Below are 18,253 nucleotides of genomic sequence, written 5' to 3' on the forward strand. Positions count from 1 at the left end.
CAACCCAGCCCATAAGGGGTTCGATCTAATGCGCTAACAGACCTATCACAAATCAGTGTGCGAGTGCTTTTGAGATCACTGGCATTGAGGCTCCAGTAAGTCACTGGCAGAGCTGCCTGGGTGTGGCCTGTGGAACTTGAGCATTGCAATGCATTATGGGGATTGTTGTCACAAATCCACAAGCACTAAAAAGTCATTTTCTGCCTTTTCTCGGCCAAGAAGGCACCAAATTAGAAATGTATGCTACTATTCTTTATTACATTACATTTCATTGCATTTGGCAGACGCTTTATAACCAAAGCGACTTTCAAAAAGAGGACATAATCAAGCCAACATCACAAGCAAATACAAAGTGCACAGGAGATATACAGAACAACAAGTGCAGTTGCAAAGAGGGGTTAGTTTTTTTTTTTTTCATAAAGAGTAAATAACGAGTACACACACACACAAACACACACACACAAACTAAACTAAACTAAACATCATGTCAGGAGTCTGCCCTGGGGCAAAGCCAGCTCAAGTAGTAGTCTAGTAGATACTCTCGAAAGAGGAAGGTCTTTAGTTGTTTCTTGAAGGCTGCAAGAGACGTGCTTAGTCTTGCTGCCTCTGGGAGACCGTTCCACCACTTGGGTACCACAACGGAGAACAGTCTTGACTGGGAGTACATAGAGCGACTGGATGGCAGAGCCAGACGGCTTGTGCTGGATGAGCGCAGTTCTCTTCCAGTAACATAAGGCATCAGTAAGTCCTTCAGATAAGCTGGGGCCGTTCCTGTGATGGTTTTGTAGGCAAGGGTCAATGCCTTGTGCTTGATCCGGGCGGCGATCGGTAACCAGTGCAACTCAATAAATAGAGGAGTAACATGAGTCCTTTTGGGTTGATTGAATATCAACCGTGCCGCCGCATTATGACACACTTTCAATACATACAGTGGTGCTCATATGTTTACATACCCCAGCAGAATATACGCTTTCTTGGCGATTTCTCACAAAATATGAAGGATTACACAAAACCTTTTTTTTCACTCAATGCTAGTGACTGGCTTAAGACATTTATTAGCAATCTTCTGTGTTTACTCTTTCAAAAGCATGATCACAACCCAAACTACCCAAATGACCCTGTTCAAAAGTTTACATACCCTAGTTTCTGATGCTGAATATGGCCCTGTTTAACATCAGGGACCGCTCTAAATTGTTTGTGGTAGTTGTGGATAAGGCTCTTAATTTTCTCAGATGACAAAACAGCACATATTTCCTGGCAGAGTGGTTGTCTCCTATATCTTTGGGTGTCACATTTGAGGTTTCCCCTGAGTGGCTCAATGATGTTGAGATCAGGAGAGTGAGACGGTCGCTCAAAAACTTCATTTTATTCTTTCTGAAGCTAATGACTGGTTGATATGGCTTTCTGTGTCGAAATATTGTCATGATGGCACTGTTGGAATTTCAATTCAGAAATGCAATATGAGGGCTTTGGCTGGAATCAAGCCATTGGGCAAGGGAATCATTGCATTGTAATGATCATTGCAAGGGAAATGGTTCAGGAGGCATGGGACAACCAAAAAGTAACTTCAGGTGAAATTTAGGACAGCGTGAAATTTTTTAAAACTGTACAGCAAAGAGGCACTTGAGGAAAGATTCCATATTGAGTGAAAAAAAAGGTTTTGTGTAATCCTTCATATTTTGTGAGAAATCGCCAAGAAAGCGTATATTCTGCTGGAGTATGTAAACATATGAGCACCACTGTATCCTTGTCTCCACCGGTGGAATGCCCCTTTAATGGTCCTGGTGTGTGTGTGTGTGTGTGTGTGTGTGTGTGCGTGCGTGCGTGCGTGCGTGCGTGCGTGCGTGCGTGCGTGCGTGCGTGTGCGTGCGTGCGTGCGTGCGTGCGTGCGTGCATGTTCAAGGGTTCAAAATCTTAAGCTGCACCCATGCAAGAAAGAAGAGGTTGAACAGGAGGAAATCTGGTGCAGACAGGAAAAATATGTACTAATAGGCAATGCGGCACTACTGTACACACCACTCTAAAGCTCTACTACACCAACGCAAGACTGGGAGACAATATTTAGAGACTCGCTGCCCATCAGGGCTTGACACTAATTTTTTTGCTTGCCTGCCATGTGGCTAGTGGTTTTCCTTAGTCACTAGCCATCCAGCTATTCTACTAGCCATTTTTTTTCTTTATCATTACACTGGTCATCTAGCCTCAGAAGAGGAGGTGTTAAAGCAATCAGATGAGTGCATTTCTACATGGAAATAAATCAAACAAATAGAAACTGAGTAACTGAGCTTTTTCTTTAACTTAAATAGAAACAATTATACACAAGGCGTAAAATGCAGAATATATGCTATCCTGATATGTCATACCATGGAATAAGCTACCTGGTAAATTGGCTAGTGGCACTGTAATTGTTACTGGCCACAGCCAAATTTTACCAGCATTTGGCTGGTTGGCAGGTGTGTCAAGGCCTGCTGGCCATTTATAGGTAGATTTCCAGACAGACAAGGTAATTGTCTCCTATCTTCTTCCAAAGTGTGTTCAGACTGGCCCAGATATATTGTTATTGTGGTGACAAAATGTGAATAACTTTGACAGTAGAAATGTGGCTAGTAGAAAGGACGAACGGTTTGTCTCCACAGTGACCACAGTGGCCATCTTGAGTCCTTTTCAGAAACAGTAGTGTATGTGTGTAATGATGTATGCATTGTCTGTGACAAGTGATATGGATAGATACCATATGTTGTGCCAATGTCTGTTATGTGTAATGGGCAATAGGAATTGCGTGTGCAGTGGTGTAGTCTACGTAGAACGCAGGTATACGCAGTATACCCACTTCAAAATGTCAAGGATTTCAGTATACCCACTTAAAATTGATTGATCCATTATTTAGAATAGCAGAAATATATACAGTATACCCACTTCAAAAAATGCTCAAATGTACAGTATACCAACCTCAAAAAATACACAAATATACAGTATACCCACCTCACAAAATACACAAATATACGGTATACCCATCTTAAAAAAAGTAGACTACACCCCTGTGCGTGTGTTAGGTGTATATTTGGGGAATCTGCTGCTGGATAACTGAATGTTGATCAGTATCAATAAAATATGAGAGAGAGAGAGAGAGAGAGAGAGAGAGAGAGAGAGAGAGAGAGAGAGAGAGAGAGAGAGAGAGAGAGAGAGAGAGAGAGAGAGAGAGAGAAAAGAGAGAGAGAGACAGAGTATAGTTGACCAACTGTCATGCAGGGCATACAGACCATGTGCCCGGTGGACTGTTGATGATTTTGGCCTGCTCTTGCCCTCAATGTAGTGGTATTATGCTGTATTCCAGTCCAAAATCATCCTAGTAGGAGATCGCACTTATCATACCTGGACATTTCAGCTGCCGTTCCTGACAGTTGAAGTAGAAATTCTACATCCATGGCAACCGCCGCGGTTGAGCTGACTTTAGCGTGGTGGTGTTTTGATCCGAGCCAAAAAAAAAAAAGCCATAATAGTTACTCTGTCATAATGTTACATTTATGTTGACACAATATCATGCATTATTATATGGTGTGACGTCATCTGTCGAATGCTCCATTCATGAACAATGGGGCTCCCCAACGTTCGTACGTCTGATATTTGAGATAACGGACGGGTTGGTCTATATCAGACCGCTGCCAATGGCAAAAAGACTTTCACTGCTAAAGCGACTTTTCAACAAGAATCTAATCAGCTGCTGTGATAGACAACACCTGTTGTCTACCGGTGTTCAACAACAGCACTGTTTTGTTTTGCGCAGCAACAATTTTTTGACATGAAAAATTATAATAAACTTAACACACAGAGGTCTAATTGCCCTTCAGAGGGCAATTTGACATGTCTCCAAAAACAAATCTGTAACTCTGTGAGTTTTTGTCATTGAAACATATTAGTTACACCATTAGAAACCTCAGACCTTCCAGAGTTCAAATATATATATATTAAATAAATTATATAGCTGGCCCAATTTAAAGAAAGTGAAAAGAAATCTTCGCATATTCTGTACTCTCTGCCTGTAGCAGCCACACCTATAGCTATTCACATGTAAAGTACCGGTGCTTGAGTGGCTATTCAGAGGTGACAACACGCCCCTTTCAGCTAGGGTAAACACAGCCATGCAGCTCACTTGTCAATACACCAACTGAGGAATTTGCAGCAGACGTAGAGTGACAGGGGGGTTGGGGCTATCAGAGCACATGGGGATTGACAGGGGGGTGTGGGCCATTAGAGGTTTGTTCACACCTATCTCATTAGTATTCAAATGAGACAGGCAGTGGCAGTGACATAGTCTTTCTTTTTTGCATTTTGTATGAAAACAACAAAACATTTCTAAATGCCCTTTTCACTTTTATGCTGCCAACACATTTGTTTACAAGATTCAAACTTCAAAAGTCTTGGCTAAAACATTTGTTTACAAGATTCAAACTTCAAAAGTCTTGGCTAGATATATTTATTGTGTGTTTTCTTGAACTTTTTGAAGACCTCTGAAACCTGTTTTTTTGTACAGTTGTGTTTATACTAAATTTAAATAAAACATGTTTGTATGACATCCAATTTTCTTTCAGATTATTTCTTGTCAGGCTTTTCACAATACAACCATATATTCCACTTTTGCATAGATGCTTACTGTTAGTTGAAAATACTTGAAAATGTCAGGGTGGTGCAAGCAGCCTAAAAGCCTCTGAAAGGCCTTAGACCTCAGAGGGTTAACATTAAATAAAGAAATGTCCCCGCCATGTGTGAATCATTTAAGTATATCCATATAATAAGCGGGTTAACGTTCGGCGAGTCGGTCGCTTTGTGGAATAGCAGCACTTCCGCTTCGCGTCGGGGTCTAAAGATTCTCTCTGTCGTGCTGCTATTCCACTGTAGCGACCTTCTCGCCGAACGTTAACCCTTACATAGCACGAAGATTATTCTGAGTAAAATGGCTGTGTTTGGAACAGCTGCATAAAAGAGAAATGGAGTTTGACTATTTATTGACATTTTAAATAACGGCTCCATGGGGGCCGACTTCGATTTGTTGAGGTGGGAGTAGTGCGAATCACCCCGACCTCGCTAGTTGGAGCTCCCACTTCGACTGGCGTTCCAGAGCGTTTTTCGTAGTAGGAGGTTGGATAAGTGCGAACTTCTACTAGGATTTTGGGACTGGAATGCACCACTAGTCCTCATGCCACTGACCTCTCCGAGTCAGATTTAACAATTAATGTTGGCTGTTGCGGTGGTAATATCTTGTAGAAGAGGACTAAAGATGTTGTCCCAGGCGTCATTGCCTCTCTCTCAACCCATTGTGTCCTGGAGCAACTGCATTCAAGTTCTTGAGATTTGAGCTGTTTTATTAAAAATGTGGGCATGTTAGAGCTGAATGAAAACTAAACTAGTGCAAAATGTTTTCTAGATTTTATTAGTTCTAGATTTTAAATGTAAGCTATTTCATGTCTGTATGTGCTTCGCAGGCTGAGATATTTAGGATTTAATAGGTAGAGGGCACCCTTTCCCAACAAGGGCTTAGGACAAAATGGGTTAACCCAGTGTTTCCCAACCAGGGGTACGTGTACCACTAGGGGTACGCGAGCACACTGCAGGGGGTACTTGGAAAATGTAATTTTAAGCTTAGTTACGTTGGAATAGAGAAAGAACTTGACTTAGGGGGTACTCATGGCACAACGAAAAGTTTAAGGGGGTACACAAGACAAAAAAGGTTGGGAAACACTGGCTTGACCGGTGCCTGGTGGACCGGTCTTGGCGGAAAATTCTCTGCCTGATTGTTTTTCCCAGTGCAGCCCCGACAGCAGCTGTACAGTTCTCAACTAGAACAGTGGTTCTCAACTGGAACAGTCTTGGGACCCACCATTTTCCACTCTCATTCGGTCGCGACCCAATTTTTTTTAGCATTCAAGTCAATTCAATGCAATTCTCAAAATGTAACCAAGACTCGGATTACTGGTTGAACATGATCTATCTTGCATAAACATTCAGATTGTATGTATGACAACAGATGACACAGAGTTCACTAGCCTATCAAAATAAAAGTTGTAAATTGTTGCAGGAAAAGTTGGATTTTTTTTTTTTTAGAATTACGTTTTTTTTACACCAAGGCTCCGCGACCCACCCATGACCCCTCCGCGACCCACTTTTGGGTCGCGACCCACCAGTTGAGAAACACTGCAGTAGGCTAATTGTCTAACTCTACGTCAGCTAACATGGCTCGACATAGTATCCAACCATGTGTCGGCTAGGCCATTGTCTGGCCGCTTGTCTGTTGTCGTGGAGGATGTGCATATTGTCTGACTAACTGTGCTGTCATGGTGTCATAGTCTATTGTGTGTCTGCTGGCGAACATGGCAGAGCATATGTGGCCATTGTAGGGCTGCCAACATGGCTGCTGAATTTGAATTATGTAATTGCGTCCCTGCTAACATGGCAGGCAATACTTGCTCCATTGTACGCGTGCCAACATGACGGTAGCATGCATTGCGCTATTGTGCATCTGCCAAAATGGCTGCTTGTATAACCTCATTGTGTCCATGGCGCTACTAGCTGAGTCACTGGTTTAAAAAGGCACATTTTGAAAGTAGTCATTTTTTTCACCATTGGATTACACTATCTTCACTAGTGTCAAAATGTGACCCCCTCCCCCTCTCCATTTCCATGTAAATGGGGCGGATCATTAGTGACCATGGTGCTCATTCTTTAGGGCTCCGAGTCCTCATTCCTCTCCAACGGCCTTATCAGTTTTGGGACGACCAGCCTGTGGGGATGATGGTCGATTCCACCCCCCCCCTCGTCATGGGGACATGCACATGGCGCTTCCTAAGCACTGGAGAGGATAGGAGCACAGTGGAGAGGTGTTCCACCACTGGGGCCAGCACTGCATGGAAGAAACGAAACAAAATGTGCACTGCTGTGCAGGGGCGCAACTACAGTATATGCGACGTATGCGTTGCAGGTGGGCGCCAGAAAAAGGGGGGCGCCAAATAATTATTAAGTGTTTGTTTTTTTTGTTGTTTTTTTTGTTTTTTTGGGGGGGGGCACCAAAATAGTTCTTGCCCCCAAGAAATAAGCAGCTGCGCCCCTGCTGCTGTGGGCACAGTAACTGACTGAGCTAAGACGCCATACCATTTGCACCGGCGACCCAGGTTCGAGTGCGACCAGAGGTCCTTTAACGACCGTTCCCCTCTCCCTCTCTCCTGTCTCTCTCACTGTCCGGTCTGTTTAATAAAGGTGAAAACTCAAAAAAATATCTTTAAAAAAGTGCACTGCCCTGCTCAAGGCTCGAGTATTGAAAGGTATCAGATTCAGATGCACATTATCTTGATGCACAGTGAAGGTGAAGGACATGGTATGAGCGTAAAGCTGATTTTATACGGTCTTGCTGTGGAGTTTCAAGAAAAATAAATACACAAATCTTTTTTTTCCCCAACCACAACAACATCTTCAGTGCCAACTTGGGAGAATGTACTGTGGTTTAGATTTAAGCAAAACTGTGAGCAAAGAGTTACAATACTTGAATATTTCAATAATATAATCAGATGGGCAGGAAACGACTTGAAATATACTGTATATGTTTTGTTGTCATTAAGTTGTTTTGGTATATCAACTCATATACTGTCTGTAACTTTGTTCTTCTTCTCTTCCTCAACGCCGCTCCCTGTTTCTCTCTCTCTCTCTCTCTCTCTCTCTCTCCCTCTCCCTCTCTCCCTCTCCCTCTCTCTCTGTCTCTCTCTCTCTCTCTCTCTCTCTCTCTCTCTCTCTCTCTCTCTCTCTCTCTCCCTCTCTCTCGCTGCAGAACGATCTCCACTTTCAGATGGCCATGCAGAACCCGCCCACCCCGCGGGCCGACCTCATCTTCGCCCTGCTCACCCTCAACAGCTGGTACGACGTCAGCCTGCTGCTGTGCCGCGAGCAGAACATCTCCGACTTCGTCTTCATGCTGCGCAACAACTCCCGCTTCCACCTCGGCACCGTGGCCAACATCTCCACCAGCCCCGCCGGCGCCAACGCCACACAGTAAAAATACTTTAATGCGTTATTTTTAGGGATGCACCGATACACATTTTTTCACTTCCGATCCGATCCCGATATCTAAATTTGGGTATCTGCCGATACCGATACTACTCCGATCCAATACCAAAATCACATATATGCATGGGTTTCAACTTGAGGTAGGCCAAAGCAGACTATTTGGTCAGAAAAGGGAGTCAGAAGAACAGGAAACCCATTAATAAGCAAAAAGTAACAAGTAAAAAAGTGACAATCCCATCCTGAGAACTAATATGCAAGTATTATGATTTCAAATTAACAGTGCACCTGACTGAATGTCTGTATCAGGAAAATTCCGATATTTTGGGAAAATTCCGTTCCGATTCGATATTTGAAATATGTTGATATCTGAACCCGATACCGATACCCCAATACCCCGATACCGATATCCCATCCCTAGTTATTTTAACTGTTGTAGCTTCTTACTGCAGATGGGGTCGGGGCCGGGCCAATTCACTATTTGCTGAAAATACTCAACTGCATCCTAACAACATTGCTATGAAATTACCGCAAGCCTTAAGCAATAGATTTAAGTAACAGATGAAGACATAGCCATTACAATTGTGGTGACAATAAGGCTATAACATCCGTAGGCTCTTCGCTAAGGGGTTAAAGAATTGAAATGAACTCAGATATCTCAGATAACATTTGGTCCTATACTCAAAAATACTACTCATTTTACTCTTTGGCCAGTGAAACATTTTCAAAGATAGTTCTACTCAATATTTTGCAAATATCAACAATGGAATGTGAAAAAAATATTGAACACTGGTGGCACCTGGAGCTGACTGAGACAGTAATAGACTTGGCTGTAGAATTGACATTATGCTGTCCATCTGCAATCTTTTACACTGAGTATACTTGAATACTCTATGGAGTTACATACTATATATCCATCATTTGCATTGACGTCACAATATCACGTAATCGTTTTTGCTGGACGGCAGAAGTGCACATGGAGTACATTGGAATATGCAGACGGAGACAACTTTGACCATAAAATACCAAAGAAACGTCTAGTTCTTGTATTTTTTTTATTTTATTTTTTTTAAACAGGAAATGTACCTGATGTTATCAGTGGGCAAGGTTTGGTTGATGATATAAATGATGGCAAATGAGAAACTTACCGTGGTGCTCATCCAGGCTACTCGAGTAGTTGGATGGTTTTCCGGTTGCCGTGATTCACCTCAGCTTTCTCGTTTTATTTTGAGATCCAGTGAAAAGTCACGCATGGTTTGTAACCCTATCTGTTTTTGTAACAAACAGCACAATGGGTGTTTACGGTGTTTAGTTTTTCGGTGATGTAAGTTACGTTAAGAGTTACTAACTGTTGCGAGTCCGATAGGAATCCATTCATTAATGCGGCACTCTGCCGTTCACTTGTCGTCCAGTAGCCGTCCACTAAAACGTTTGACGTCACATGCAAATGATGGATAATCTTCTTTTGGAATATTAACAACCTATTTTTTTTAGATGTATGGCATTATTATGTCTGAACGTTGAAAGTTGTTTCAGACATGTAAAAGTTTTTTATCTTTTACCTGACATGTTCTTTCAACGGTGACATGTCCGTCTTCATCAGAGGGTCACGGATGTTGAAGAGGGACATGCTTTAAAAACAGCTGATGATGTTGTGGAGGTGTGACCTCCCTGTCAATATTGATGTTGTGAATGTGGAGGTGTCGATATTGACAGGTTGGTCACACCTCCTGTTAGAGTAGATACAAACTTTGGGTAATACTTTATTTTAGGGATACATCTATTAGCACTAATACATACAATGTTAATGCCTGCATAAGTAATCCCTTATTGTGCATGAACAAGACATTTGTGAATACATGCCTAACAAATGCTTGATTTTGCTTTGTAAATGCCTTACAAGTTACTTATACAGGCACATTGTATGTATTAGTGCTAATAGATGTAGCCCCAAAATAAAGTGTTACCAAACTTTGAGATGTCTGTAAGATTTGAACCTATTTTTTTTTTTTTACTGTTGAACGACAGGGGCAGTGGCAGTGGTGGCAGCAGCGGCAGCAGCAGCGGCAGTGGAGGAGGAGGTTCCGGCTCGCGCTCCGACTTCCAGGCCCAGCTGCAGCGCCACCTAGAGTCCATCAAGGAGTCCACGTCCACCGTGGTGACGTTCGGCTGCGACATCCGCGACATCAAGCGCATCTTCACGGCCGTGGCCAAGTTCGGCTACGCGCTGCCCGACTACCACTGGGTGCTGGGCGACTCGCAGAATGTGGAGGAGCTGCGCACGGAGGGCCTGCCCATGGGGCTGCTGGCACACGGGCGCATGGGCGCGCCCTCGCGGGACCAGTACGTGCAGGACGCGCTGGAGCTGGTGGCGCGGGCGGTGGGCAACGCGGCGCTGGTCGCCCCACAGCTGGCGCTCGTGCCGGGCATCACCAACTGCATGACGACGCAGGAGGACAGGAGGGGCGTCAGCTCAGGAAGATATCTGGCCAGGTAAATTAGTGCTTCTCAATAAGGGCGGTACAACACCCCAGGGGGCGATGGGGAGCCCTATGGGCGGCGTTGAGAAGGGTACAGTTGAGAGGGGGCAGCCCCCAATGGCCTCGTGCCGGGTATCACCAACTGCATGACGACGCAGGAAGGGCATCAGCTCAGGAAGATATCTGTCCAGGTAAAGTGGAAAGTGAAAGTGAAAGTGAAAGCGCAACCGGGGAAACTCCAACTGTCATTGTCATTGAGACATAGCTCTCCACAGCAGCACACAGGTGTACACTGCACAATGCACACAACAAAATCGCATTTATGCCTCACCCATGCAAAGGAGCAGTGTTAATTTTGACAGGAATTTTTAATTTTGTTTTAGTTTTAGTCTCTTGACGAAAATGTAATTTTAGTTTTAGTCACAATTTAGTCATCTAAATCATTTTTATTTTAGTCTAGTTTTAGTCGACTAAAATTCATACAATTTTAGTCGACGAAATCTAAAATAATTTTAGTCAACTAAAATATTACATTCATTTCCTCTTGTCTACACTTTTCTATAAAATTGTCAAACTAAAATACCATTTGGGGAAATCAATGATTAAAATCACATAAGGAGCAGCCCCCAACGGCTGGAGCAGGAGCAGCCCCCAATGGCCTCGTGCCGGGGATTACCAACTGCATGACGACAGAGGACAAGAAGGGCCTCAGCTCAGGAAGATATCTGTCCAGGCAAATTAGTGTTTCTCAAAGGGGGCAGTACAGCCCCCCATCAGGCATTGGGGAGCCCTAGGGAGGGGGAGCTTTGAGAAGGATACAGTTGAGAGTCGGAGGTGCTTAGTTGTCATTGGGGACATTAGTCCATCTATTCTTTTTTTGGTAACACTTTATTTTAGGGATACAGCTATTAGCACTAATACATACAATGTGCCTGTATAAGTAACTTGTAAAGCTTGTACAAAGCAAAATCAAACATTTGTTAGGGATGTATTCGCAAATGTCTTGTTCATGCACAATAAGGGATTTATTACCAATTTAACCTTAATAAGGACCTAGTAGGCCTTAGCGTTTGCTTAGTACATGCCTTACAAGTTACTTATGCAGGCATTAACATTTTATGTATTAGTGCTAATAGATGTATCCCTAAAATAAAGTGTTACCCATTTTTTATACTAAGGGGGTGTTGGCAGGGTTATGATGAGGTCAAGGGGGCGTTGGGAGGCTTAGGATGAGGTCCAGGGGGCGTTTGTTCAAAAAAGGTTGAATGGATACCAGGTAAATGTTCACTGTCACTGTCGCTGTGCGCCAGCTGTCAATGTTGTGTGATCTCACACTCTGATACAGCATGTGCTGAATGTAAATGTGTGAACTGCACACGTCTGGCACAGTATACAGACATAGCATACTGCATATACTGTACGTGCATATTAACCTTGTACACAGACAGCAAGCCAGGCATGGGTGTGAGCACAAATACTCACCCACACCCCACACAACACCACAAAAACGTGCACAAATGCACACACACACAGACACACACAAACACTCACACACAGATTCTGAATTAGCAAAACAGGCATCTTCTCTGAAATATAAACCCATCATAAATATTCAATACAAAATCAATATTCAACACATTCATTCAACATTCATTTGCCAAGAACCCAACAAAATGTACTGTAGTTACCATTATCACAACACACAGCCCCTAGCTACAATGGCATGTCATTACGGAAGGTGTGGTGGGACCACATCATCATTTTGATGGCAGCAGTTTATCATAGTGCCCTGAAGATCAGGACACTGTGTGTGTGTGTGTGTGTGTGTGTGTGTGTGTGTGTGTGTGTGTGTGTGTGTGTGTGTGTGTGTGTGTGTGTGTGTGTGTGTGTGTGTGTGTGTGTGTAAGCCCTGCACATGTGCATGTGTGCATGCGTGTGTATGCGCACGTGTGTCTGTGTGTGTGTGTGTGTGTGTGTGTGTGTGTGTGTGTGTGTGTGTGTGTGTGTGTGTAAGCCCTGCCCTGCATGTGTGTGTGTGTGTGTGTGTGTGTACATGTCCGTGTTTGTGTGTATTTACTGTCCCTACAAAACACAGCAGCCTCATTGCCAAGAAGCGCCTGCTGTAAAAATGCAAAAAGACTTCCGACTGGCAATCAGGTCATGTCATACAGCGCTGAAACGCTGCCAGAAACATCAGACTGATTAGCATAGGTCACGTCAGTGCTTCCCCCATGCTGCGAAAGTTGGGGGGGAAATAAAAACAAAAGCAGGTCTCTGGCAGAGCCTGGAGCCTGCAACGAGAGCTGATGCTGATGCTGATGGCTTTGGCCGGCCCCGGGACAGAGTCAATGTAATGGGGACTCAAATCTGGGGGCCCTGCCTTTCCCCAGGCCTGGCACAACTGACCTCTTTGTCCCCCACTGTTGGCTTCCATGTCTGCAACTATTTCACAGCTGAACTAGACGTAATACACAGTAAATTTGCCAGTGTTAATTTTGCAGTGTTAAGGCTTATTAACACTATTGGAGTAATTCCAACACCAAATGGAGTGAGATGCTCTCCAGTGTCAGTGACAAATGAAGTTGTTAAATTGTGTGGAGTTAGAAGTACTCCAGAGAGCCCCCGCCTCCTCGAGGTGATGGAGTTTGTCTGCGCCATTGTATGCCCTAGTAACAGAGAACGTAAAGAGAACGTTTGACTTTTGGTTCTCTAAAGGTTGGGGTTATTACCAAACCAAAATCTACCACCTAGAAATGTTCCCTTTGGTTACAGTAAAAACCAAGCAATTCCTCCAGATTTAATCATTTACACAATCTTTTTTTTATTATTCCATTTCATTCATTTAACTCAACTTGGTTGGGTTGATCTAAGGTTTGGCTGTGCACACAACATCACACAAAAGATGTGTTGAGTGAAAGAAATAACTTGAGCACTTGTTACACCTTTGCCGGTAACAAGCAGGCCCCTCACAACCAATCTGTCCATCAGCGCCTGGCCAAACCTAATTACTTAGGGCTGGTATATCATGACTCAATTGCTTGCACCTGAAAAACTCCTAATCAATCTGGTCACATGGTACTCTTGAGCCTGTATATAAACCTGGACTGTCACAGTGCTTTAAATATTTGTCTGCCTGCTGGCTGGTCAGTATGGCACAGCATAGCGCTTGTTTACCTGCTTTGCAAGCAAGCTAAAGGCGCTTTTGGCTTATGGCATTTGTTAGCTACATCTTGTGCCTTGCTTTGTGAGCTAGTCAGTAACAGCACATGTTACATTGTTTGCTCCATTGTGCACTTGATGTTTGCAAGCAAGCTAAAGGCGCTTTTGGCTTATGGCATTTGTTAGCTACATCTTGTGCCTTGCTTTGTGAGCTAGTCAGTAACAGCACATCTTACATTGCTTGCTCCATTGTGCACTTGAAGTAGATGGTATGGTTATATTTTAAACTTCATTAAGGAAAACATTTTGTGTTAGTCCCCACTAGATTGTGTTCATACATGCTCAGCTGAAATTTCTCTCACATTGTGGTGCAGTACAGCATAGGCTGATATGTAAAATATAGACATTTTACATGTTTTCAGCAACTTCAAATATTATCTTAAGAGAGCAGTGTGGCAAACTGATGCCAGGCGCAGGGTGTTTCAGTCATGGTGGAGGATGGGAGGTGCTTAATTACTCTTTAGTAGGGTGCTCCCCGAAACTGCTTTACTCTTTATAGTGTTAGCTTAACACTATAAATCTAACACCAGTGTTAAACACTGATCTGGAGCAGGACCAAATAGACACTAGAACAGTGTTAATTTTAACTCTTTAAGTGTTATTTTAACACTACACAATTTACTGTGTAGGGTGATGTATGTGATGTGTGCCATCGAGACCTGGCCAACAAAAGTTGCAGGAAAGATATCTCAACTCATTTCTAAACATAATTTCTGGCCTAGCATATATACTTAAGTCCTTCACAATGTGCAAGGACTTTCCAATGCCTTGAATAAAAAGCATCCTCCAGTGGTCAGGAAAAAACCATTTGAAAACACCACTGTGTTGTTGTACAGTGATAATGTGAAAATCACCAGGGGGGGCCTGTGAAAAAGGTTGCACTTTTTTAAATACAAAGAGCTGGTAATGGTTTAAATATATTTTGATTGCAAGAGAAAACACACTTTAACAAGAAAACACGCTTTAACGCAAGCAAAAAGGTGTCGTAGGCTATTCAGTATTCACCTTGTTCACACTCAAACCTTACAGCATGCCTGAGTGTACAGCAGTAAGATGTGGAAACACTGGCGTAACGCAAGTACTTCAGGCCCCCCTGCAAGCTACAGAGAATGCGCCCCCAAACGAAAAAAGGGGGCCTAAGATCATGTGGAGGGGGCCCGTTTCTTCAAGTCAAGGGCCCATGTGGGCTCCCCCACCTGCCTTGCAGGGGCTAAAGGGGTATACTTTATACACCCCTGCATGGAAAGACAACTTCCAGGCGTTCTGTGCGTTTGGTTGACCACTCACTGTGACGTTCTATGTGTATGGCTGACCACGTTTGCGTCTACCTGGCCATGGGTGTCTCTGCAGCTGACTCCCCAAGGAGGACAGTTGTGACAGGGGGTCAAGAAGTGGCTCTCACCACCTCTCCTACCGTACCGCGCCTGTCTTGGAGAAATTGAGGAGAGCAAGAGAGAAGGAGCGAGAGTTGGGTTGAGTCGAGTCGAGTCGGGCGAGGGGAAGCAAGTAAAGAGTGAGAGAGCGAGAGATGAAATGGAAAAGAGAAGAAAACAAGAGGAGAGAGAGAATATGCAAGAAGAGAGAAAGAGATTGGGTATTCAGTAAGGGGGATGGATAGATGGAGAGAGAAGATCGAGAAAGGCAGAGAAAAAGAGAGTTTTCTCACGGGGGATAAGGTGTATGGGGAACAGGAGTTGGAGTAGTAGTGTGAGTTTGAGAGGAGTGGAAAGGAAGGGAAGGGAAGGGAGGGGAGGGAAGGGAAGGGGGGGGGAAGTGAAGTGAAGGGGTAGGTGGAGCTGCCAGTATTGAAGATAGGACTGGAGCCGCCATGCGTGACACCACCCAGGTAGCTGCCACGCTCAAAGAGGCCAGCGTAGCAGAGCACGCACGCAGCACAGCCACGCTGCGATGCGCTGCGCTGTCTGCCAACGAGCAGCGTGCCAAGTAACCCGGATGCCTTTTCCCCCCTACTGCCGTGACCTGGCTGTCCAAACTGCCATTGAGGACTCCCAACGAAAAAAGAAAACATACAGACACGTCTGCCTCCATGACAGAGAACAAGGTGTTAGCAGAGAAGCTGAAAGGGAGGAAATAGAAAGTAATTACACGGAAATGATAACCGCTGTCAGAATGTCGGAGCTGTGTTGACGTCTGCTGAGTGTTCAGTACTATTGCCCATTTTCAGGTGATATACGCATTTTGTGGCGTGTGAGACCACCTGAGCATGGAGAGTAGTAGTAGTAGTAGCATAAGCATCTGATCTGTGCATTTCAGAACACGGATAAAGACAGCTAGCACCCTTGGATCAGATGAATGGTTTGTCGAAAGTAAAAAATGCTTCTAGTACCCAGGTGATCACAAGAACCCACCAAGGGCTTAACACTAGAACTACAAGGATTTTTCTGCCTACCTAGAAGTACCAGAGAGGGGTCATTTGACCCGGCGGCTTTTACCTAATACACTAATCACTCATTTTGTTATGGTAATGAGGCTGTTAGGGGCCGTGTGTGGGGTGAGGGGTGAGGGGGTCACACCTTACAGTGCTAACAGCCAAGACAAACAGGGACAGACAGCTTCTTCCCAAGGGCTGTCAGCCTCCAAAATCACCACAGGTAAATAGCAACTTGCATGACGATATCAGAAGCAAAGACAGATAGCACAGTTTGGCGGACAGTCTGTTACAGTTTTTCTCCATTGGTGTGGCTCATTTCTTGAAACTGAGATGTCGTTCTCAAAACATGGACAAATCCCAAAACTAATTTGCCGTTCCTCACAACAGAATGGCATTTATCATTGCTTTCATCAAATTTCAAATGCTTTTGTACTTGTCTCAATCATTTAGTACATCCTTGCAAATGGCTATGTACAAGTATCCTACAGTTAACACAATCAGCTTACATTTAGTAGAATTTTCAAATGAATGTACCTTGCTGATCTATCCCAATTGATTGATTCTCAGTGTAATGGTTGTCCTGAAAACATGTCAGCACATTTTCTTCATATAAGACATCAATGAATGTGTGAATGTCCCATGTGATCATGACGAATCATATGACTGCAACCAGATAATGGTTGAATTACAGTTTTTCTCGATTGGTTTGGCTCATTTCTTGAAACTGAGATGACATTCCTATAACCATTGGGCCATTTGGCCAAACATTCTTACACTTCTGCACAACAGTTCAGATAACTAGCAAAATGTCATATACCTCCCAAAACACCTCATTCTTGCATCATCACTAAACCGTCTCACATATACAGTCCCAGGAAAAAGTTTGTACACCCTTTGAAATTTCTTACCTTTCTGTCAAAATTGGTCATAAAACATGGTCTGATCTTCCCGGAAATCACAAGAAGGAACAACCAGAGTCTGCTTTAACTAAGTCAACCCAAATATTTACAAGTTTTCATATTTTCATTGGCTATAAGATGCAAACATTCACAGGACAGCAAGGCATAAGTAAGTACACCCTTGCATTCAATAGGTTTTAACCCTAAGTTAATCGCAATAACCTCAACCAGATGTTTCTTGTAGTTGCAGATCAGATTACCAAAACAATCTGGATGTATCTGGTCTCCCTCTTCTTTAGAAAACTGCCTCTTTTCAGCAAGGTTCGTGGGATGTCTGGAGTGCATAGCTTTCTTGACTTCATGCCTTATAATGTCAATTGTTTTTTTGTTAGGGCTTTGACTGGGCTATTCGAGAATGTGTATTTCATTATTATGAAGCCATTCTAAATTCAATTTGCTTCCAAAGTATGGGTTGTTGTCACATTCAGCACCCATCCTCTTGTGTGCTTCAACTGTTTGACAGACTACCTCACTTTTTCTGTAAAATATCTTGATAAACTTCTGAGTTCATTGTTCCACTGATATTAGCAAACTGAAAAGGGCCTGAGGCAGCAAGGTAGCCGCATATAATGATGCTCCCGCCACCATAATCAAAGGTGGAAATGATGTTTTGGTGAAGGTGTGGTTCTCCAGTTCTCCTCCAAACATGACATTGTGTGTTCCCCTGAACAATTCAACTTTGGTTTCAACGTTGGTCTACAGAATATTTAGCAGTAATTCTATGAAGCATATAAATGCTTTTTCGCAAACCTCAAAAGTGCAGCAATATTTTTTTGGACAGAAACCCCATTCATTTTAGATTGGCAGAATGAATCCCATTTTTAGCTATTCTTGGTTACATCTCCTCTTCTGAGTATGGTGGCGGGAGCATCATTATATGCGGCTACCTTGCTGCCTTAGGCCCTTGACAGTTTGCTATTATCAGTGGAACAATGAACTCAAGTTTATTGTGATATTTTACAGAAAAAAACGTGAGGAAGTCTGTCACACAGTTGAAGCACACAAGAGTATGGGTCCTGAAATGTGACAACAACCCATACTTTAGAGGCAAATCGACTTTAGAATGGCTTCATAATAATGAAATACACATTCTGAAATAGCCCAGTCAAACCCTGACAAAAAATAATTGAGATTATATGGCATGAAGTCAAGAAAGC

General features: G+C 43.4%; 1 protein-coding gene across 1 annotated transcript in view; it reads left to right on the forward strand.

Annotated features, from left to right (window-relative positions):
- Window positions 1-18,253, forward strand: part of grin3a (glutamate receptor, ionotropic, N-methyl-D-aspartate 3A) — a 42,746-nt gene that overhangs the window by 9,961 nt on the left and 14,532 nt on the right. Inside the window, exons 2-3 of the mRNA XM_063211075.1 lie at window positions 7,814-8,009; window positions 10,128-10,539. Coding sequence (XP_063067145.1) covers window positions 7,814-8,009; window positions 10,128-10,539 — 608 coding nt within the window. The remainder of the gene's footprint in view (window positions 1-7,813; window positions 8,010-10,127; window positions 10,540-18,253) is intronic.

Source organism: Engraulis encrasicolus, chromosome 11 (assembly GCF_034702125.1).
Source record: "Engraulis encrasicolus isolate BLACKSEA-1 chromosome 11, IST_EnEncr_1.0, whole genome shotgun sequence".
Taxonomy (NCBI): Eukaryota; Metazoa; Chordata; class Actinopteri; order Clupeiformes; family Engraulidae; genus Engraulis; species Engraulis encrasicolus.